General features: G+C 39.0%; 1 protein-coding gene across 1 annotated transcript in view; it reads left to right on the forward strand.

The window, feature by feature from the left end:
* DDX58 (DExD/H-box helicase 58) overlaps positions 1-24,093 on the forward strand; it is a 55,776-nt gene that overhangs the window by 22,698 nt on the left and 8,985 nt on the right. Inside the window, exons 10-16 of the mRNA XM_043975232.1 lie at positions 3,550-3,678; positions 9,149-9,306; positions 12,122-12,251; positions 14,706-14,854; positions 16,086-16,176; positions 19,862-20,032; positions 23,082-23,233. Coding sequence (XP_043831167.1) covers positions 3,550-3,678; positions 9,149-9,306; positions 12,122-12,251; positions 14,706-14,854; positions 16,086-16,176; positions 19,862-20,032; positions 23,082-23,233 — 980 coding nt within the window. The remainder of the gene's footprint in view (positions 1-3,549; positions 3,679-9,148; positions 9,307-12,121; positions 12,252-14,705; positions 14,855-16,085; positions 16,177-19,861; positions 20,033-23,081; positions 23,234-24,093) is intronic.

Here is a 24,093-nt window from a genome sequence, read left to right on the forward strand (position 1 = left end):
TTTCTAATCTCATCAGCCACCCTCTTGACCTCTTCTCCGCCTCGTCTCGTCTGTCAGAACCTCTTCTCAGCCTCTCTCATCTGCCCCTGTCCAACCGAACCCCCTGTTGTCTAACTCCCAGGTCTATATATACCTTTCTTATCTCCACTCAAATCTCGGGGCTTCCTGTGCCCCCACAGACCAAGCTAATCCACTAGTCAGGGCTGCGGCTGGGGCTGAGGGGATGCTCCAGCATCACGTGCCTCACCAGAGCCCAGCCTGGACAAGCCTGGTATCTCTCGGATCCCTCCGCTCAGGTCGGAATGAGCTGGGGCTTTTTCCCCTCAGCTGTCTGACCTGGCGTCTTGTACAGCTCACGGGGCTTTTTGGCTCAGCTGAAGCTGAGGAGAAGGGGAAGAGACCCTGAGGGCCTAAGCCTTTCTAATCTCAGCCTAAAGGTAGGGTCCCCAAATCAAAATAAATTTCCACATCTGTAAGATGAACTTGAGAAGAAAATAGTCAATCACCTTAGTATCTTTGGTAAGAAAACCTCAAATGGGGTCACAAAGTGTCAGACATGACTAATGGACTAAACAACAACAACAACAAAGCATATACAGGTTCCTTGGTGGACAGAGTGCTGGACTTAGAGTTAAGAAAGACTTGAGTTCAAATCCCGCCTTAGATGCCTACTAGCATCAGGACCCTGAGCAAATCACTTCCTGTTTGTCTCGGTTTCCTCATTTGCAAAGTGAGGACAATAATAGCACCTACCTTATAGTGTTGTGAGAATTAAATGAGATATTTGTAAAGTACTTTGTAACCATAAAGCACTATATAAATATTATTAGTAGTAGTATGGTTAATGTGGCATGGAAATGGGAGGTGCCAGTCAAAAATTAGCTAAAGGCTAATGAGTTTTGAACATATTCAAGCTACCAGAGATAATGTGGGGGAGCCACAGAGGGAGATGAAAAAATGTGAATTATTGAAGTCCTCTTGAAATGTAGAGATGAGGCCTGTTAGATGACGAAGATGAGGAGGAGGAGGAGGAGGACAGCATCGATAAGGATGATGATGGCGATGATAAGGATATGATGATGATGATGATTGAAAGAAGGAAGGAAATTAGCATTTATTAAGTATCTATGTGTCAGGGATGGTGCTAAAAGTTTCACAAATAATATTTAGTTTGATCTTCACAACAATCCAGGGGGATATTATTATCCTCATTTTACAGTTGAGAACACTGAGGCAGAAAAGGTTAAGTGACTTGCCCAGGGTGACACAGCTAGTAAGTATCTGAAACTAGATTTGAACTCAGGTCTTCCTGACTTCAGGCTCAGTGCTCTATACACTTCGTTACCTCACTGCCTCGAAGATAAGACACCATTGGCAGCATAATAACAAAAATAATAGCTAACATTTACATACCATTTACTATGTACCAGGTACTCTTATAAGCACTTACAATTATTACCTCATTTGATCCTCACAACAACCCTGGAAGATAGATGCTATGCTTAATTCTATTTTACAGATGAGGAAACTTAGGCAAACAAAGGTTGTGACTTGCCCAGGGTCATACAGCTAGTAATTGTCTGAGGCCAATTTTGAACTCTGATCTTCCTCACTCCAGGCCTGGTGCTCTATCCACTGCACTAGGTAGCTGCCTCAGAGGCAGGAAATCACTGACAGAAGGATATCATAAGCAGATATGATGAATTCCAGAAGACAAGAAACAGTTTAGTGGCCAGAGAAACACCCTATTAAAAAAGAAAGCTGAATCTTCTCCTTTATCCAAAGGGAAAAGAAAAACAGAAAATGAGGCTTCCATGGAAAATCAGCATGGCAGTTGGAAAGAACTGGACGTCTGCTCTAGCAGGAGAGAAGCAGTGAGAATGAGGTTTAGAAAAAATGGGACTTTGCCCACAGTCTAAAGGAAAGGAAGTGGAGTTGAGCAATAGGAGGTGGGACAAATTATTATAAAAGTTTAGGTATTAAGAATTAAGAGATTTGGGGGGCAGCTAGGTGGCGTAGTGGATAAAGCACAGGCCCTGGATTTAGCAGTACCTGAGTTCAAATCCGGCCTCAAACACTTGACACTTACTAGCAGTGTGACCCTGGGAAAGTCACTTAACCCCCATTGCCCTGCAAAAAAAAAAAGAATTAAGAGATTTTCTCTTGGTAACCTTATCACATGTACATACACATATGTACACACACTTGTATCCACACACAGCCCCAATCCTTAAGCTTCCATTTGACTTCAACAAACCATCTGTTGGGAGTTTCACATTGAATATCCCATAGCCATCTCAAACTCAGAATATCCTGAATTAAACTCATTACCACTCTTTCCCCCAGACCTTCTCCTCTTCCAAACTTCACGATTTCTGTGGAAGGCACCACCATCCTTTCAAATTCTCAGGTTCATAACCTTGGCATTATTCTGGATTCCTTATTCTTCCTTACCCCACATGCCCAGTCAGTTGCAAAAATCTTGCTGTTTTTCCTACCACATTTCTCCATCTGATTTCTCTATTCATATAGCTATCAACTTAGTTCCTTCTCTCCTCACACCTTGCCTAGAATATTACAGTAGCTACCAAAGTAATTATCCTTATATAAATTTGCCCATGTGAGTTTCCTACTCCATTGGCTTTCTATTGCCTCTACAATAAAACACAAACTTTTAAAGCCTTTTTCAACCTATTCCCAACCAATCATTCTGTCTTCACTAGATAATCTTTCCTGATTCCTATACTCTATGAGCCAGCCTACCTGGACTTCTTCTTGTTCCCCATACTCAATAATTTATTTCTTGTCTGTGTGACTTTTCTTTTTCTTTTCTTTTCTTTTTTTGTGGGGCAATGAGGGTTAAGTGACTTGCCCAGGGTCACACAGCTAGTAAGCGTCAAGTGTCTGAAGCTGAATTTGAACTCAGGTCCTCCTGAATCCAGGGCCACTACTTTATCCACTGTGCCACCTAGCTGTCTCCGTGTGACTCTTCACTAGCCATTCCACACACCTGGAATATATTTCCTCCTTACTTTCACCTTATAGAAAACCTCTCTTCCTTTAAGATGAAGTTCAGGCATGAAGCTTTTCCTGATTCCTCTCCTCTCCCAAGTGCTGGTACCCTCCCTACCTGAACTTTATATTTGTGCTGTGTACACTTGTGTGTGTGTGTGTGTGTGTGTGTGTGTGTGTGTGTATACACACACAGAAATGCTGTATATACTTGAGTATGTGTGTGTGTGTGTGTGTGTGTGTGTGTGTGTGTATATGTATACATATACTTGTCTCTTCTTTTAGAATGTGAGCTCCTTACAAATAAATATAATTTCACTTTTTGTACATATGCCCCTAGTATTTAGTGTAGTACCTGGAAGATGGGTGATTAATAAATGCTTATTAATTGATCAGTGACATAGACTTAGAAATACCTATTTAGAGGAATGGAGGCATACAGAAGTTACATGATTTTTTTCCCCCTAAAAGCATATAACATGATTAGAACTAATGTATTCTAAACAGGTTAAGCTTATTCTCTTCTCATGGTTTTAGTTTTCAGAAAAGTTCCACCACAGCCTGTCAACAAATTTAAATTTGTGATTTCTAAGTTGATGGAAAAGACAGAGAATCTGATAGAAAAGACTTTTAAAGAATATGGTCTATTCCAAGGAAATAAACTAGGTGAGTAAATGTCTTAAATTCCCTTAAAATCCCTCCAATATGGCTTATTTTAAGACTACTCTACTGAATTCATTTTCTCACTGGTCACCAATTAACACTTTCTTGTTGATTCCAATGCTGTTTTTTCATACTCATTCTCCTTGACCTCTCAGATGCATTAAATATAGTTGACTGTCTTGTCTACCAATTGCTTCTCTGATGTGGAAGCGTTTTCAAGGTTTGCGCCAGCAGTACATAAATTATAGCATGTCCTTCTAAGTTGGACAGGCTTTAAGCGTGGGGCCAACATGAAATATCACACATCTATTTTCCAAGAGCCAAACTGGTTAAGAGGCTTATCAAACAAAAGACCAGTTACCAAGGAATTATTATTATTTTTGCCATGGAAAAACATGAAATTGTCAGGGGATGTCATCTGTCGTTCTAGAGGTCTGACTCCCATGGATAAAATCACTGATCCTTTGAACACTGAAGATCACTTCTTGCATCTTGAATTTCCATGGCACTAGTCATTCCCCTAGCTTTTGGAGCATGATTTTTCTTCTTTGGAAGTCATCTTTGACTTTGCTTTCTTCCCTACCCCTGAAATCCAGTGAGCCCCAAGTCTAAGTGATCTTCCTGCATCCACTAAGATGTTTTTGTTTTTAATAGGAGTGAATATGTTGATCCTAATGTTGAACCATCTTTGTTCATCTTGGTCATAATGATTGATTCCTGAAATAATTTGCTATAGTCAATTGACAGAATTTTATTTAAAATTTTTGTTTTGTTTTTGTTTTGTTTTTTTGAGTGAGGCAATTGGGGTTAAGCGACTTGCCCAGGGTCACACAGCTAGTAAGTATTAAGTATCTGAGGCCAGATTTGAACTTGGGTACTCCTGAATCCAGGGCTGGTGCTCTATCCACTGCGCCATCTAGCTGCCCCTATTTAAAATTTTTGAATCCATATTCATTGATGATATGTGATCTTCTTTCTTTCATGCATTCTTTCCTTCCTTCCTTTCCTGTCCCACTGATATTGCTTTAGTTAAGGCTTTTTTATTCACCTTATACCAGACCCGGCGAGTCAACAAGTGCGTATTATATGCTAGGCTTTGTGCTAAACAGTGAGGAAATAAAGAAAGGCAAAATGAAAACAAAACAAAACAAACAAACAAAAACAAAGAGCACAGAATAGTCCCTGTATTCAGGGAGCTTGAAGTCTAATGGAGGAGATGGATGCTATTCCCTCCATGAGACCACTCCGATGAGATCAAGGTCCCTGAGCTAATTCTGGAAACAACATGCAAACAAATATGTGCAAACATGTGTTTGTGTACAATGTTATACACATATGTGTATATATACATATACATACATGTGTATGTATATATAAATTACATATGTATAGTAAATTGGAGATGATTTTAGAGGAAAAGTACTACCATTAAGAAGATTTGAAAAGGCTTCTTGTAGAAGGTAGGATTTTGAACTAGGACACTAAGGAAGCCAGGAGGTGGAGATGAGGCAAAAAATTGTATGCTTGGTTGGCAGCCAGTGAAAATGCATGGAGTCGGGGGCAGCTAGGTGGCGCAGTGGATAAAGCGCTGGCCCTGGATTCAGGAGCACCTGAGTTCAAATCTGACCTCAGACACTTAACACTGACTAGCTGTGTGACCCTGGGCAAGTCACTTAATCCCCATTGCCCCACAAAAAAAAGAAAGAAAGAAAGAAAGAAAGAAAGAAAGAAAGAAAGAAAGAAAGAAAGAAAGAAAGAAAGAAAGAAAGAAAGAAAGAAAGAAAGAAAAGAAAAGAAAATGCATGGAGTCTTGAAATGGAGTGTTTTGTGGAAGGAACAGAAAGGAGGCCAGTATTACTGAATTACAGAGTACTTAGAGGGCAGTAAGGTGAAAGAAGACTGGAAAGGTAGGAAGGGGCCAAAATATGAAGGACTGTAAAAACCAAACAGAGGATTTTATATTTGATCTAAGGTGATGAAGTGAAGCAAAGAGCAGTAAAATGAGGTATGCCTGTATAAGATGTGATGCAAAGGTAGATACAGCAGGACTTGAACAGGAGGAGTGATACAGGATGTGGGACTAGACAGAATTCAACAGCGTAAAAGTTGAACTGGGCTATTATAGTACCCTCAAATGATCTCTCAACCTGTAGCCTCTCTTTTCCTCATTCTTACACATTGCTGCCAGATGAATTTTTCTTTTATATTATTCTATATATTTTAGTGTTTTCCCTTGACCTATGGAATCAAGTATAAGCTCCATACTTTGGGTTTTTCTTTTAAAAAGTATTTTAAGGGGCAGCTAGGTGGTGCAGTGGATAGAGTACCTGCCCTGGATTCAGGAGGACCTGAGTTCAAATCCGGCCTCAGACACTTGACACTTACTAGCTGTGTGATCCTGGGCAAGTCACTTAACCCTAATTGCCTCATCAAAAAATAAATAGATAAATAAACAAACAAACAAACAACTAAATAAATAAAGTTTTAAAAATTATTTTCCAGTTACACAGAAGAATAGTTTTCAATATTTGTTTTTATAGGATTTTTAGTTCCAAATTTTTCTCCCACCCTCTCTTCCCTCCTTCCTCCCCAAGACAGAAATCAATGTGATATAGGCTATATATGTTTACTTACATTAAACATATTTCTGCATTAGTCATTTTGTGAAAGAAGAGTCAGAGCACAAGAGAAAAACCTCAAAAAAAAAAGGGGGGGAACCAGCCCCAAAATAGAAACAGTATGGTTCATTCTGCATGCATAACCCACAATTCTTTTTTCTGGATGTTGAGAACATTTTCTATCATGAGTTCTTTTTTTTTTTTTTTTTTTTTTGGTGAGGCAATGAAAGTTAAGTGACTTGTCCAGGGTCACACAGCTAGTAAGTGTTAAGTGTCTGAGGCCGGATTTGAACTCAGGTCCTCCTGAATCCAGGGCCGGTGCTGTATCCACTGTGCCACTTAGCTGCCCCCATCATGAGTTCTTTAAAACTGTTTTGGATCGCTGCACTGCTGAGAAGAACCAAGTCTATCACCATTATTCATTACATAATGTTGTTGTTACTGTGTACAGTGTTTTCCTGGTTCTGCTCCTCTCAGTCATCATCAGTTCATGTAAGTCCCTCCAGGTTTCTCTGAACTCCTCCTGCTCATTGTTTCTTACAGCACAATAGTATTCCATTACATTCATATACCACAACCTGTTTAGCCATTCCCCAATTGATAGGCATTCCCTCGATTTCTAGTTCTTTGCCACCACAAAAAGAGCTGCTATAAAGATTTTTTTACATGTGGGTCCTTTTCCCTCTTCTGTGATCTTTTTGGGATATAGACTTAGCCATACCTTGGCTTTTAAGGTTGATCATAGTCTGGCTCTTACCTAGCTTTATCACTTATTCCTTTCCTACTTATAGAAGCATCAATTTTAGAACTGGGAAAGACCTTAGAGATCATAAATCCCTACAGCTAGGGAATCCTTTATGCCAGCTAAACTGGTCTACTTGTCTTTAGAACACACAACTGGCATATTTTTCTGCTTTTGCTCTTCATGTTTCCTCTAGCTGGAATGAACCAACTGTCACACCCCCAAACCATCTTCTACTATTAAAATCTTAGCTCTTGATCTGGGTCTTAAAAAGAAATTGTCCTTCTTCCACTTTCTCCCACCACTAAGCTTCTATCTCTCCTTCCTCTAGATTTCTGTAGCACTTACTTTTTTTTTAAATCTCTTCTGTTTTCATGTCATTCATTAGCAACAATATACCTCCCCTATCTCCTGCCCACTTAGCCATTTCTTTTTTTTTTTTTTTTGGTAAGGCAATGGGAGTTAAGTGACTTGCCCAGGGTCACACAGCTAGTAAGTGTTAAGTGTCTGAGACCAGATTTGAACTCAGGTCCTCCTGAATCCAGGGCTGGTGCTCTATCCACTGCGCCACCTAACTGCCCCCACTTAGCCATTTCTAACAAACAAAGAATAAAAAACACTGGAAGTGGCTCAGTAAATCCAACCAACACACCATTGAGGTCTGATAGTATGCACCCATAGTCCTCTCTCTTCTGCAAAGGTGAGAGAGAAATATATTTACATCTCTTCTTTGGGTCTAAACTTGGGCATTATAATTGCACAACATTCAATTTCTTTGGTTGTTCTTTCCATTTATATTGTTGTAATCATTGTGCAATATTATTTTCCTGATTCTGCTGATTTATATGTCAGTCTTATAAGTCTTTCTATATGTCTCTGAATTCTTCATATTCCTCATTTCTTATGGCAATTGATATTTTGTTACATTCATGTAACATACCTTATTGGATATTCCCATTTGTTGGACATCCATTTTGCTTCCAACTCTTTGTATTCACAAAGAGTGCTGTTATGAATATTTTGGTATGTAGAGATTTTCTGGCTCTGACTTCCTTTGGCATAGGCCTAGCAGGAGCACAGCATTTAAAAATAATTAATTTATGTTGTGATGCTTCCAAATAAGCCCCATCTATAATGTTTATTCCTCAAAATCATGTAAGCAGAAATAACCAATAATGCGATTACAAACAATAGCAACATGTCACTTTCCATTTGTGTAGTTGTTGACTGCTAAAAGAAAGGAAGTACTTGTGCTTTAACTTTGATAGTATGGTACCATCATTATCATTAGATCTGACCAGAGTCCCTCTACCTCTTAGTCAATACTCTTTTCTATACTACTTAAATGGCACTCAACATACACATTGTTTTGGAATTATTTGTATACAGTCATACCTTGGACCAGGGGTAGGTGAGGCAGGATAAAAAAAAAATCTGAAACTAGGAGGAATTTTTGGGGGGGGGGCAATGAGGGTTAAGTGACTTGCCCAGGGTCACACAGCTAGTACATGTCAAGGGTCTGAGACCGGATTTGAACTCAGGTCCTCCTGAATCCAGGGCCGGTGCTTTATCCACTGTGCCACCTAGCTGCCCACTATAGGAGGGATCTTAAACATCATTCAGTCTAATTTTTCATTTTAGGATGGAAGAAACTAAGGTGTCTAACACTGATGATTACTCAGAGAATAATTGATTTGAACACAGATCTTCTGACTCAAAAAACCCCAATTTTTTTCCACAACAATCCTCATTAACTGGTTCTTATCTTATTCTCCTTCTTTTGATGAATAAATCAATCATTTTTTAAGGGCATTTAAATATTTTCCCTCAGTAGCTTTGGTTGTCAGAAGAAAATATTTCCGAAGTCAGAGCATTTCATAGGATTGTTGATTTATAGCTGGATGAGATCTGAGGTTATCTAGTCCAGCTCTCTCATTTTAAAGATGAGGAAAGTGATGTACAGGGAAAGGAAGTGATTTATTTGGAATCACAGGTTAGTCTTAATGCCCTCATTGGTTAAAATTCAAGGGAGGTGGAACTGGGAGTGAGGTTGTTAAAGCTTTAGTGGTTGCAATTCATGAACAGTGCTGAATTATGTTTGTTTGGTTTTCAGAGAATTTATCTAAAATTCAGAATAGAGTCTTTGGAACCCAGAAATATGAACAGTGGGCCATTGATGTCCACAAAAAGTGCATGCTATTGCAAATGGAGGACAAAAAGAAAGAAAGAAAGATTTGTAAAGAGCTTTTTCTGTATACTTCACATTTACGGGTAAGTACTTTTTTCCCCTCAGTTTTACTGGGTGACGCTGTCATTAAGCTCACAGTATAGACTAGCTTTGTGCCTTGACTCCCAAGGACCTCCAAAGAAAGTTTGTAGGAGGCCCATGCTTACACTGGGGCTATTCAGAGAGAAGAGTAAGCTAGGGTTTTTGGGTAGCCTTTGGCCTAGAAACAGCTGATAGGCAGAAATTGTCTTTTACGGTCATCAGAGGAACATAGTTATTATTTTACAGATTAGGAAACTGAGGCCCAAGGAAATTAAGTGACTTGCCCAAAGTCACACAGGTAGTAGGTATGAGAGGTGGGATTTGAATCCACACCCTCTGATTCTAGAGATAGTGCTCTTTCCACTGTACCATGTTGTCACCTCATTGTAGCCTTTTCTGGACTCTTAGACTTTATTTTATTATATTTTATTCTCTCCTTCCATTCTGTTCTTTGCCCTCGTTCTATCTTCAATATTCATATTCATAAACCAGCTGTGCCTACTTTGTCCTTATGTTTTCTCATCCTCTTATTCTTGTTTCTTCTTTTTTTATTAATAAAGTATTTTATTTTTTTCCCGTTACATGTAAAGATAGTTCTCAACTTTTGTTTATACAGGCTTTCCAATTTCAGATTTTTCTCCCTCCCTCCCCTCCTTCCCCCCTCCCCTAGACAGCAGGTAATCTGATATAGGTTATTTATATATATATACACACATAATAACATTAATCCTATTTCTGTATTTGTTATGTTATAAGAGAAAAATTAGAGCAATGATGAAAAACCTCAAAATAGAAAAAACAACAGCACCAAAAACAAAAGAAATAGTATGGTTCATTCAGCATCTATACTACACAGTTCTTTTTTTTTTCCCTTGGATTTGGAGATCCTCTTCTATCATGAGTTCCCTGGAACTCTTCTGTACCACTGAATTGGTGAGAAGAATATAGTCCATCACAGTAGATCAACACTCAATGTTGATGGTACTGTGTACAATGTCCTTCTGGTTCTTCTCATCTCACTCATCATCAGCTCACGCAAGACCCTCCAGGTTTCTCTGAACTCCTCCTGCTCACCGTTTCTTACAGCACAATAGTATTCCATTGTATTCATATACCACAACTTGTCCAGCCATTCCCCAACTGATGGGCATCCCCTCAACTTCCAATTCCTTGCCACCACATAAAGAGCAGCTATAAATATTTTTGTACATGTGGGTCCCTTTCCCCTTTCCATGATTTCTTTGGGAAAAAGACCCAAAAGTGGTATTGCTGGGTCAAAGTGTATGGACAGCTTTATTGCCCTTTGGGCATAATTCCAAATTGCTCTCCAGAATGGTTGGATCCATTCACAGCTCCACCAACAATGCATTAGTGTTCCAATTTTCCCACAGCTTCTCCAGTTGTTTCTTCTTTTAATGGAAACTGCAATCTTTTTTTCTCTTGGTAGAGAGCAAAATATAGGTTTGCATTAGTCACAGGTTCAGTCCGGCTTGAAGAACACAAGTTGAATCTTTCATGTCCATTCAGAGAGTTGAAATCTTACTTGTGGTACATGGGAGCCAAAGGTAGGAAGTGAGGTAGTGTGATGTCTATTTCTGGCTCTGACCCAGGAGAAGGAAGGCCTTCACAAGGTCTGCAATGAGGCTTGTCCCCCATATAAAAGGAACTCTTCTATAGATACATGTGGGGGAGTCTCAAGGCCTGAATGAAGAAAGAGTCTTCAGGGGGTGGGCTGATGACAGAGAGAGAGAGCTGATGGGACTTTTCCTCTTAACTGTTTCAGCCATAGAAAACTAGGTAATAGTCATTTTCTCTTTATGATGACTTATCTGTTGAAATTACTACTCTTCCTTCTCAGCAGATTGGCCACCTTTAATTGTCTTTCTAAATAGGTCTAAGATCTGGCCTGGTAGTTTAAGCTAACTAGGAGTCAGATTACTATTATAACACTTAGCACTCCTTTGACAGATGCTGGTTTGCAAAGAGACTGATCAGAACTAGCAAATATATAACTAAACTACCTCTTCAGAAAGAGATTTTATTCATAGCAGGAAGGAAACATAGACCATCTAATGCCACCTCTCATTTTACTGTTGAGGAAACTAAGGTAAAGTGACTAGTTCAGGTTCACATATCTATTTTGGCTTTCTGGCATTATATAGTGTAAGACAGAGCTGTCAGACACACAACAGCAGGCTGCATGCCTCCCCTTGACACCACCCAACTTTGTGCCAGAACTAGATTAAAATAGAATTAGGAGGGGGTAGCTGGGTGGAGCAGTTGATAAAGCACCGGCCCTGGATACAAGAGGACCTGAGTTCAAATCCAGCTTCAGACACTTGACACTTACTAGCTGTGTGACTCTGGGTGACTCTCAATGCCCCCCTCCCAAAAGAAAAAAATAGAATTAGGAAATATTTAACAATAGAAATACGGATACGATAAAACAGAATAATATTAGACTTTACAGGGATCCTTATGTATGGGCTAGTGACTCCTGTTTCTATTTAAGCTTGATACCACTGATGTAAAATGCTGGTCTAAATCTAATTTCTGCCAGATTGCTTTACAGTTTTCCAAGCAATTCTTATTAAAAGGAAATTCTTCAATGGGTCAGTTATTGGGGGGGTTATTATTGGGTTATTGAATTCACTTGTTCTTCTAATCTAGTCACTGATCTATTTTTCTGTAGTATCAAATAGGTTTTGATAATTATTTTTTAATAATATAATTTGAGATCTGGAAGTGCTAACCTCAAGTTGTTTTGGCTTATAATGATCTTATTCTTAGTGATTCCTCACCTTTAATTCTAAATAGAAATACAACGATGCCCTTATCATCAGTGAAGATGCTCGGATCCAAGAAGCTCTGAGATACTTGAAAGAATTCTTTAGAGCAGCAGAATCAATTGATGAGACTGAAAAATACCTCATTCATCAGTTTGAAGGTAGGTAATTCTGTTGGGGAAAGAGAGTGATGGAGAAGACTGGGGACCAGTGCCCTGTAGTGACACATTTCCCAAACACCACAGTAAGTCATCTATGTATCTATTTTATTTTATTTTATTTATTTATTTATTTTAGTGAGGCAATTGGGGTTAAGTGACTTGCCCAGGGTCACACAGCTAGTAAGTGTTAAGTGTCTGAGGCCAGATTTGAACTCAGGTACCCCTGAATCCAGGGCTGGTGCTCTATCCACTGAGCAATCTAGCTGCCCCAAGTCATCTATGTATCTAACACATAAAATTGGTTGTGAAAGGAATATTGCAGAATGGTTAGAGATTTGGTTTCAGTCAGAAAGACTTGGATTCAAGGCCTGACTCTGGCATATATTATATAGTCCTGGAAAAATCAAAGAACCTCTAAATGCTCCCAGACAACTCCCCAATATTAGAAATTACAGAGCATGAGTAGCTAGATGGTGCAATGGATAAAGCAATGGCCCTGGAAGCAGGAGGGCCTGAGTTTAAATCCAGCCTTAGACACTTACAAGCTGTGTGATCCTGGGCAAGTCACTTAACCCCAATTTCCTCCAAAAAGTTAAAAAAAAAAAGAAAAAGAAATTACAGAACAGGTACTTATCTACATTGGTAGAAGGATTTTTCACTCCTAGTGAACATTTCAACTCATAGTGAAATGTAGCAGATTATGGAAATAATTCTGAGTCAAGTATGAGTTGTAAGATACATTGCTGGAGTCACTTATTATTTTGAGGAGATTAAAATACAAGGATATAATACTATTAAAGGAAAGGGAAAATTACTTACATGTACAAAAATATTTATGGTAGTTATTTTTGTGGTGGCAAAAAATCAGAAATTGAAGGGATGCCCAATAACTTGGAGAAAGGTTAAATGATTGTGATGGCATACTATTATGCTGTTAAAAAATGAACAGAGGATCAGCTAGGTGACGCAGTGGATAGAGCACCGGCCCTGGAGTCAGGAGTACTTGAGTTCAAATCCGGCCTCAGACACTTGACACTTACCAGCTGTGTGACCCTGGGCAAGTCACTTAACCCCAATTGCCTCACTAAAAAAAAAAAAGAACAGAATAATTTCAGAAAAACTTGGGAAGATTTATATAAACTAATGCAAAATGAAGTGAGAAGAACCAGAAAATTGCACAGTAACAATATTGTAGTGGTAATCAATTGTGAAAGACTTTGGTACTCTGATCAAGAGTCCAAAACAATTCCAAAGGATCCATGATGGAAAATATTCTCCACCTCTAGAGAAAGAGAACTGATGAATTTAGTGAAGATTAAAGCATAATTTTTCACTTTTTTATAGTTTTTTTAAAGCAACATCTTATACAGAAATGTTTTGGATGAAAAAAGGATATAATAGCATTAGTAGCATATAGCATTGTGAGGTTTGTAAAGCACTTTAAAAATATCTTGTTTTGAGGCAGCTATGTGGCACTGGCCCTGGATTCGGGAGGACCTGAGTTTGAATTTGGCCTCAGACACTTGATACTTACTAGCTGTGTGACCCATGGCAAGTCACTTAATCCTCATTGCCCTGCAAAAAAATCTTGTTTTATTCTCAAAATAACTGTGAGAGGTAGATGCTATTAATATTCCCATTTTAAATATGAGAAAACTGAGGCAGACAGGTTTAATCATTTGCCCAAGACTGTCAGTGTCTGGCATTGTGTTTGAATTCTTTCTTTCTGACCATGAGGTCCCACCATACTGCCTAGTCCCTAAAGATTGAGCTCAATTAATCCAGCAGAGGAAATAGTCTTCACATGTTGAGTTCCTCCAGTAACTGCTTGTTTTATATAGTTCTCTGTAGTCTTCAAAGGGCTCTAGCTTTCCTTAGTTGCACTAAAACCTGGCCAGAGATTAGAAGACCAGTTCTGGAGCTACTTCTATTAGAGTATGTTCTAAGTGTTGTTGTTTGCCTTCATTCTCAAAGATGACCATGACATTGGGGTAATGTCATGACTTTCAGTGAACTGGATTTAAGTGAGGGAGGGCTGTGCAAAGTCACCAACCTCACTCTTTCCTCCAGAGCCATCTGGGTCCAGCGGCAAGATATCTATCAGGATGACTGGAGATGGCCCTGGATGTTTATTTTTAAATTTTTTTCTTGTCCTCTTTATTCAAGTATTTCACAGCAGGTATATTACAAATTACAGTAAATGTTCAAAAAGCCCTGGATGTTTAAAGCAATTGGGGTTAAATGACTTACCCAGGGTCACACAGCAAGTAAGTGTCTGAAGTTAGATTTGAACTCAGGTTCTCTCAACTTCAGGGCCAGTGTTCTATCTGTTGTGCTGTGTAGTTCTAATTATTAATTACATGAAGCCTCATGTTCTAATTACTGATGAGTCTAAGGAGGCCTTAATAAAAAAAAGTATGTATCTTCACTCACCCCCCCCCTTTTTCCCCCCAGAAAAGCTTCAGGAACTGGAAGCTATTTCCGCAGATCCAGCCAATGAGAATCTCAAGTTGGGTGACCTCACCTTTGTCTTGGACGAACAATATCACCAGAACCCAGAAACCCAGACTATTCTCTTTGTAAAGACAAGAGCTCTGGCAGATGTAAGCCATCTTTTTCTAAACTTTGGAAAGGAGTACTCTGTGGTAATGGAAAGAACATTAGATGTGGAGGTAGAAGATTTGGGTTCTAATGGTTCTGCTATTTACTATCTGTGTAACCTTGGAGAAAGTTAGGCCTCCTTTGTGGGTCTCAGTTTCCTCCAGTGTAAAACAAAGGGGCTAGAGTAGCTGGCAGCTAGGGTGCAATGAATAGAGTTCAGAGCCTGAAGTCAGGAAGACTCATCTTTGTGAGTTCAAATCTGACCTCAGGTTCTTGGTAGCTGTGTGACTCTGGGTAAGTCACTTAACCCTGTTTGCCTTTGTTTGCTCATCTGTAAAATTAGCTGAAAAAGGAAATGACAAACCACCACACTATCTTTGCCAAGAAAAACCCAAATAGAGTCATGAAGAGTCGGACATGACTGAACAAGAGAGTAGCTGACCTCTTGGGTCCCTTCCGGGTCAGAATCTGTGACCCTATCCACAAGATGAACCCAAAATATTCATTAGCTGGTGTTCTATGAAGTAGTTAGGAAAAACAAGAACAAAACAAAAAACCAACCAATCCACCAAAAGCCAAATCATTCTCCCCTTTCTCCTCCCTTCATAGTCAACATTCTTTGCTTTGGTAAAATTTTGTCAGGGCTTGTTTAAGTTATTCATACGGTATGTCTGGTGACACATTAAGGAAATTACTTTACAGAATGGAGAGCTAGCTAGGTTATTTAATTTTTTTAAATTCAGTTTTAAAAATTTAAGTGTTATTGGTGTCTTTTGCTTATATAACAATAATTTCTGGATACTCCTTTCCCTTTCCACAAAACCCAGTAGTGAGCCTTCTCTTATAAAAAAGGAAAAAAAGGAGTTAAATAAAACTAAAGTCATGTCTGAGAATATGCAACAGTCCATATCTTTAGTCCCTACCTCTCCAGTGAAAAAAGTAAGGCACGTTTCCTTTTTTTTTTTTTTTGGAAGGACAAGTAAGCTAGCTTATTATTACTGTTGTTATATAGCATCCAGCTTTATTTTACTGTTTAAGCAGGTATTTCTTAAGCATATGCCGTGTGGCTGGTACTCTACTAAACACCAGGGATACAAAAGTAGCCTAAAACCCCAAAGCAGTCCCTGAACCCTTGTCTTTCTGACTCTAGTCTGGTACTCTGTCATATAGGCCACCTGACATGCTCATGGCTTTTCTCTGAAAATAATTACTAATGGATAATTTGTACTTTAGGCCTTGAAGAAATGGATGGAAGAAAATCCCAAACTTAGCTATCTAAAACCTGTTGTATTGACTGGACGCGGCAAAAGAAATCAGAATACAGGTATTTTATATTAGAATGGCTGTAGAGTGAGAATGAATAAGTGTAAGTCCTTAACTTTATTTTTAAAATATTTTTATTGATAGTTCTTGTTTTTATATCATTTAATTTTCCCCTATATCTTCCACTTCCTCCTGTCAGGAAATTATTCCTTATGAACTTTAGGGGAGGGAAAAGAGGTAAAAAAAATCAACAAAACTGATCAATACATTGAAAAAAATCTGACAATATATGGAATGGTCCCCATTTATAGACCCTTTCTAGTCCTCCCCCTCCCCACCACCTCTGCAAAGAGAGGTGGTATCTTCTCATAATTCTTCTTTTGTGGCCAGTTTGTTCATTGTAATTATGCAACCTTTATTTTAGATTGTCTTGTGGTGGTGGTTCTTTCACACAAATTAATCTGACTAAAAATCAATAGATGTCACTCCCTTTTCATGAAATGCTTTTCATTTCTAACTAATAAAGTATGATCTACCAGTAAGTTTTGATGGCTGATCATCACACCCACTCTGTAATTAGATGATTGTAGCCAATGCTACCACCATCCAACTTTTATTAAGTACAGCATCACCCAGCTCCACTGACAACCACCTCTGTGGTGATAGGAGTTGAGAAATGAAACAGAAATCTAAGCTCTTGAAAAGGTCAGTGACCCCTAGTCTACAAGATAAACTACAGACTACCTTCCCTCCCCTAGGACGTTGCCCTTAATAGATGTTTAATATTTGTTATTTATGTTAATGAAAAATTCATCCTGAGCTAATGAGATCAAGCTTGTTACCTTAACTGGAAATGTAGGGGGTAATAAACTCAGAACTTATACTGACCCCATCAACTCCAATGAAGACATTTGAAAGAGCCCTCTAGTCTCTACACTATGGGTTCTTTACTTTTTTAGGGGTCATGGTACCTTTGGAAGTCTCATGAAGCCTATGGGCCCTTTCTCATAATGATGTTTTTAAGTGAATAAAAGAATATATAAAGGATTACAAAGGAAATAATTATATTGAAATATAGTTATCTAAGTCAGCTCTTTCTCTATTTTATTGACATAAGTCTTTAGAGATATAAATTGGCCACTCTTCTTTGCCTCTGATCCATGGGTAGGGCCCTCAGCTATATGGTCACCACAAATGTTCTTGTTCCTTTCAGTCCCTCACATGGCTTCACACTTCACTTCTCCCCTCTGCCCTGGAAAAAAAAAAACACAGGGACTCTGCTTTCCTGTGAGTGCCCATGGCAAGCAGGGTCCCTTTCCCTCTGCTACTGCAGTTACCAGGCACAAGCTCACCCTTCACCCACAGGCACAGACGGATGACATCTGGTCAGCATACCTTATTTTCAATTATTTCTCCAATTTGTTTTGAGTTGATTTTGTCTCATTTGTGGAAGAAATTTGGAGTCCAGTATTTCCTGTCTTATTCCACCATCTTCAAAGTCATCTTTTCCAATCTTCTCCTTTTATAAGTGATGAAAGTGAGGCTTTTGAATCTTGCCCAAGGTCACACAGGCAGGAGGCATCAGAGCTGTTGCCATGTTATAGATATAGCTATAGCTGCATTTAAAAAAATTTATTTTATTTTGTTAAATATTTCCCAGGTACAGGTAAAATGTTTTAAACATTCATTTATAAAAATTTTGAGTTCCAAATTCTCTCTCTTCCTCCACCCTTTGAGAAGGTAAGCAATATGATATCAATTTTACATGTGAAGCCATGCAAAACATTTTCATATTAGGAATAATGCAATAAAAATCACACACACACACACACAACCAACCAAGAAAAATAAAGGAAAAAAAGTATGTTTCAATCTGTACTCAGAATTCATTAGTTCTTTCTCTGGAGATAGCATGTTTTTTTGTGGGGCATTGTGGGGTTAAGTGACTTGCGCAGGGTCACACAGCTAGTAAGTATCAAGTGTCTGAGGCCGGATTTAAAGTCAGGTCCTTCTGACTCCAAGGCTGGTGCTCTATCCACTGTGCCACCTAGCTGCCCCTTAAATAATTATTTATTTATTTATTTTGGTGAGGCAATTGGGGTTAAGTAACTTGCACAGGGTCACACAGCTAGTAAGTGTTAAGTGTCTGAGGCCGGATTTGAACTCAGGTCCTCCTGACTCCAGGGCCAGTGCTCTATTCACTGCGCCACCTAGCTGCCCCTCAGCAATACAATTTAAGGAGAATATAGATAAGGTGTGATCTTGTACACGGTGAGTATCTTTCCTCATATCTACTTCTGAACTGTCTTAGGGCCTTCAATGTGGCCATTGATGCCCTGGGGTGGCACTGAAGCTCAGGTGGCTATTTGGCAACTCTTTCCCCTCCCATTCATATATCATAAGTCCTAACCCTTTGCTTCTAAGGGGTCTTGAGGAGCAAGTGTTTCTTTGACTCCTCATCAAATGGCTATACTCTTCTTCAACCCTGGAGTGCTCATTGTTCCTTGCTGCAATTGCTACTTCTCTTTATTGTCTAGTCTCTATTACTTGCTTTCCACTTCATTTTGTATTTCTTGCCTCTTCTATCTCCTCTTGCTTCTTTGACACTCCTTGGCTTTTGCATGAAAAGGCTTGACTTTTAAAGATATTGTTAGCAAATCAGAGCATCCTTTTCTAGGATACTGTTATTGGTTACTGAACCAACCAGCTGTGCATTGAGTGTAATATTTGGGTTTTTGAAAACAATTGTAAAGAGCCATTACTAGGTGCTTAGTTGTTTGGGGTCTTTCCATATACTTTATTTTTATTTATTTATTTTTACAGGGCAATGAGGGTTAAGTGACTTGCCCAGGGTCACACAGCTAGTAAGTGTCAAGTGTCTGAGGCCGGATTTGAACTCAGGTCCTCCTGAATCCAGGGCCAGTGCTTTATCCACTGCGCCACCTAGCTGCCCCGTTCTCTATCATTCTTAACCATATTTTTCCACTAGTCTGCTACAGAGTATTTTCCCAGTGCACTAGAGATTGTTCTCTAAGACTTTTCCTGGAGAATAAGTGTGGTGCAGTGGAAAAGGACTTTGATTTTGCATCTCTCTTTGCCCTTTTGTGATCTTGGGCAAGCACTTAGGCAAGTGAGGAAGGTAGGGGGTGGTGTAGACAGAGCACTGGGCCTGGAGCCAGGAAAACCTGAGTCTAAATTCAGCCTCAGACATTTTATTAGCTGTGTGTTTCTGGTCAAGTCACTTACCCTCCGTCTTTTCATTCATAAAATAGGGATGATAGTAATAGCACCTAATTCCCAGGGTTGTTGTCAGGGTAAAAGGAGATAACATCTAAAGCTTAAAGTACTATATTGATGCTCTTGTTGTTTTCGTTGATGATGAAAGATGAATTGCAAAATGAAAGTGTTGGATTAGATTGCCTCTACAATCCGGTACTCATCTGGATCTATGATTTGCCTGGAACAATACTACACCAGGCTTGTAACTCTATCTTAGCAGTGCTTTACAAGGATTTCCCCCAGCCCCCCGCCCCCCTCCTCCGCACTTTCCAGGTTAGGAAACTAAGGCCAATTGATGTTAAGTAACTTGCTGAGGTTCACACTGAATCTGTTCTATTTCACCGTTATCATAACTGGGTCTTTTTAGTTATGAGGATCAATTTTTTTATTTGTCTGTTTTGTGGGATTCCAAAGTTGAGCTTGCTTTATTCCATTATTGTTTTTTGACTTCTAACACTGCAACACAGGTATGACTCTCCCATCACAGATGGGTGTATTGGATACATTCAGAACCAAAGGAGAGAACAAGATTCTGATCGCCACTTCAGTTGCTGATGAAGGCATTGACATCGCACAATGCAATCTGGTCATTTTGTATGAATATGTTGGCAACGTCATCAAGATGATTCAAACCAGAGGTCAGAGAAACTTTGGTGTCATTGTTTTCAACTAGCTGATTCTCTTGCTTAGACCAGACTCAATCTCTACAATATTTTTTGTTTATCTCAGTCTTTGCTTTTTTAAAAACTCTCTTGACAACATCTGGGTTTGTGACTCCATTGGTCATGGAAGGGATTGAAGATATTTGTCACAAATTCTAAATTCTAGCCAAACCAACCCAGATGGTATGAATTTGTAAATTAGTGATTTGTTTTTGTTGCTAGTCCATGCCCTACTTCAGACTGTTTAAGGTTCTTTAGTATTTAACTAATTCTTCCATTAATTTGTTATTTTGCCACTAACTAGAGTTGACTTAATGAAAACACAAGAAGAGATTAAACAGGATATTGTGGATTATTTTTTGTAACACATCTTATTACATGGTTTAATGAGGCATGTAGAGAATACAATGTGTTTGTTGCTTACTTTAAAATAATTGACTAAGTATACCAAAATTCAATTTTAAAGGCTTTCCTCCAGAAAGGTTTTATCCACACATCTGTCAAGTTCATGATACATGCAACCACAGAAATAATATGTTCACTGATTTGCTGAGTATCAACATAAAGTAAAACATTAAATAAAGAAATTAAATAAGGTGTTAGATGTAGTGTTTGTAACTGTTGTAGAAAATGTCCATATCCTTTCTAAAAGTAAAATTTGGAGAGATATGATCTCACTAGTACAGTGAGACTCTCACCTTCCTCTTTCTACTTCTTAATGCAACATAAAATTGAAATGACTTTTTTGGGGCTGCCAGGTCATATGGTTGGCTTATGTCAAGTTAGTAATCCAGTAAAAACCCCATATTATTTTTCATATCAATTTTGTCTAGCTATCCTGTACTTGTACCATTGCTTAATTGATTGTGAGGAAGAACCCAAGTGTAGGCTTTTATTGTAATAAGTGTTGTGGAGATAAAGGATTCAGTTAGCCTAACCAGTTAACTTTGTAGGATTATACCCGCCATATGATCCTACCTTTCTAGATAAAAAGAATTCCAGAGTTGGAAGGAATTTAGGGGCCATGTAGTTTCCCAGCTGCATCTCTGCTGGACACATAGAACATTCTGGAAAACTTTTACTACTAAGGGTACTTTTTATAGTCTCTAAATGAAAAAGAAACTCCCCTGGCTCATCCTCTCTTGTTCCTCTTGCCTTTCTCTGTATCCCCAGTAATTAATGCCTGGAACAAAATAAGCAACCAACGAATGCTTTTTATTTGATTCTCCCTGTGTCAGGCTCCTAATTTCACTCTAGCTCCTGTCCCTGCCTTCTGAGCCAAAGGGGACCTCAACACAGACTAAAAGGTTAAGAGACAGATATATGGCAAAATATAGTTTAATTATGGTCTGGGTTGGAAAAATGCCAACTAGTCCATCTTCTCAGGAAACATAAGTTCCTTCTACCTCTCTGACAGGTGATAATACTAGCTCTGCTAAAGTATCTCCACTGGAGAGGTCAGTACATCATCAGGCAACTCATTCCATTTTTTAAGCAGCTCTAATTGTTTGGAAGTTCATTGGATTTAAAGCTGGGAAGGACCTTAGAAATGATCTAGTTTTACCATTGCATGTTACATATGAGAAAGCTGAAGCCCACAGTAGTTCAAGGAATTGTTTAGGATCACATAGATAATAAATGATGGGGCTGCATCTTTTGCCTCCTCTTCCCCATTTCCTGTGCTGCCATGGAAGTGGTTCAAATCAAAAACAGAGTGTCTACTGTGTATCAACACTGAGAGGCAGCATGGAATAGTGGTGGACAGCATGTTTCAGAGTTAGGAAGACCTTGGCTGAAGTCCAGTCTCTGACAAATAGGGCCTCATGGAACTTTAAGAGATAAGAGGCAGAGAAGGTGATCATCTGCATTGGTAAAGGTAGATATTCTATACCAATGAAATTATAGCTCTGCACTGTCTATCTCCCCACCCCCATCGTGCCCCCCAACAAACCAACCCTAAAAATTTTAAGTACTGTGCGAGAGAGAGAGAGAGAGAGAGAGAGAGAGAGAGAGAGAGAGAGAGAGAGAGAGAAGGAAACAAGCATTTATATAGTACACTGTGCTAAGTGCTTTACAACCATTATCTCATTTGTTCCTCACAACAACCCTAGGAGGTAGGTGCTATTAGTATTACCCTCATTTTACAATTGATGAAACAGGCAAACAGAGAATAGGTGAGTTGCCCAGGGTCACATGTTAGTGAGAGTCTGAGGCCAGATTTGAACTCAGGTCCTCCTAATTCTAGGCCTACTTCTCTCTATATTCATTATCACCTGGCTACCTCTTAAAATATGGCACATTTTCACATGTGTGTCTATCTGTGTGAATATCTATATCTATATCTATATCTTTCTCTGTATATGCGTGAATAGACATGGTTCTGTGTGTATGTATGAATCTGTGTATGTAAATTTATGTTCCATATGTGTATGCATGTATTTCTAGAGGGAATTCACATACATAACCAAAACACAAGGTACTCAGTGATGGGAACAAAGGAGAGATCCAGACAATATTCTAGGAATATTTAAGGGAGCAAAGAATACTATTAATCCTGAAATATGGTGTCACTGGAAGAGAAGGAAGAAAAAAGGAAGGTAGAGGTGAGGGGTAAGTGCATTTCAGATCCAGGAAGTAGTCTAGACAAGCAGAAGAAAATGCCATGTTGGCATAGGGGAATACCTGGTGATTTAGTTTGTTTGTTTTTGTGGGGTAGTGAAGGTTAAGTGACTTGGCCAGGGTCACACAGCTAGTAAGTGGTGGTTTAGTTTGGCCAGGATGTAGAATGTATCAAAACGAATACTGTGAAGTAAGTCTAGAAAGGTAGATTGGAACCATATTGTGGAAGTCCTTAAAGGTCAAGCTAAGGAGTTTCTATTTTTAAAAATTGGAAATAGGGAACGTGTTTGTCCCATAAAGCAAGATAAGACCATAGACATTGTCCTTTGTTTTCCTCTTTTCTGATGGCACTGATGTGGTCTTCAAGTCTGAAAACCTTTAATCAATGGCAAATCCTGTCCTACAGGTCGTGGAAGAGCAAAAGGGAGCAAATGCTTTCTTCTGTCTAGTAAGGAAGAAGTCATTGAAAAAGAACAGGCCAATCTATATAAAGAAAAAATGATGAATGATGCCATAGAAGAAATACAGACATGGAATAAAGATATATTTATTAGAAAGGTGAGTTTTCTTTTTCTTTTTAGGTGTCAGGGTGGGGCAGTGAGGGTTAAGTGATTTGCCCAGGGTCACACAGCTAGTAAGTGTCAAGTGTCTGAGGCCGGATTTGTACTCAGATCCTCCTGAATCCAGAGCCAGTGCTTTATCCACTGCACCACCTAGTTGCCCCCAAAAGGTGAGTTTTCTTATCTGGCTAATTGTTGGGGTGATAAAGGCCTGGGCAAGAACTAGATCAGGGTAAGCACAGATATGATAATGGTCCTGATGAAGCTCTAAGGATCAGGCTTCCGTTGCCTCCTTAATACCTTTGTTTGCTAGAGTTGGGGGAAATATCAGACTAAGGCTTTTGGAGTTTGTCAGATTGGCCAGGGCTTCTTAAACTTTTTCCATTGGTGACCCCGTTTTGCCCAAGAAATTTTTACATGAGCCCAGGTATATAGGTATAGAAAAGAGGTATAAATAACCTTTTACTGTTTTTTTAATCATAAAAGTATTTTATTTTGTAGTTACATGTAGAGATAGTTTTCCACATTTTTTTTTTGGTGAGGCAGTTGGGGTTAAGTGACTTGCCCAGGGTCACACAGCTAGCAAGTGTGTAAAGTGTCTGAGGCCAGATTTGAACTCAGGTACTCCTGAATCCAGGGCCAGTGCTCCATCCACTGTGCCACCTAGCTGCCCCTCCACATTTGTTTTTATAAGATTTCTGGTTTCAAATTTTTCTCCCTCCCTCCCCTTCCTCCCCCCTCCCCAAGACAGCTAGCAATCTGATATAGGTTATATATGTACAATCACATTAAACATATTTCTGCATTAGTCATGCTGTGAAAGAAGAATCAGAGCAAAAGGGAAAAAGAAAAAAAGAA

Source organism: Dromiciops gliroides, chromosome 1 (genome assembly GCF_019393635.1).
Source record: "Dromiciops gliroides isolate mDroGli1 chromosome 1, mDroGli1.pri, whole genome shotgun sequence".
Lineage (NCBI taxonomy): Eukaryota > Metazoa > Chordata > Mammalia > Microbiotheria > Microbiotheriidae > Dromiciops > Dromiciops gliroides.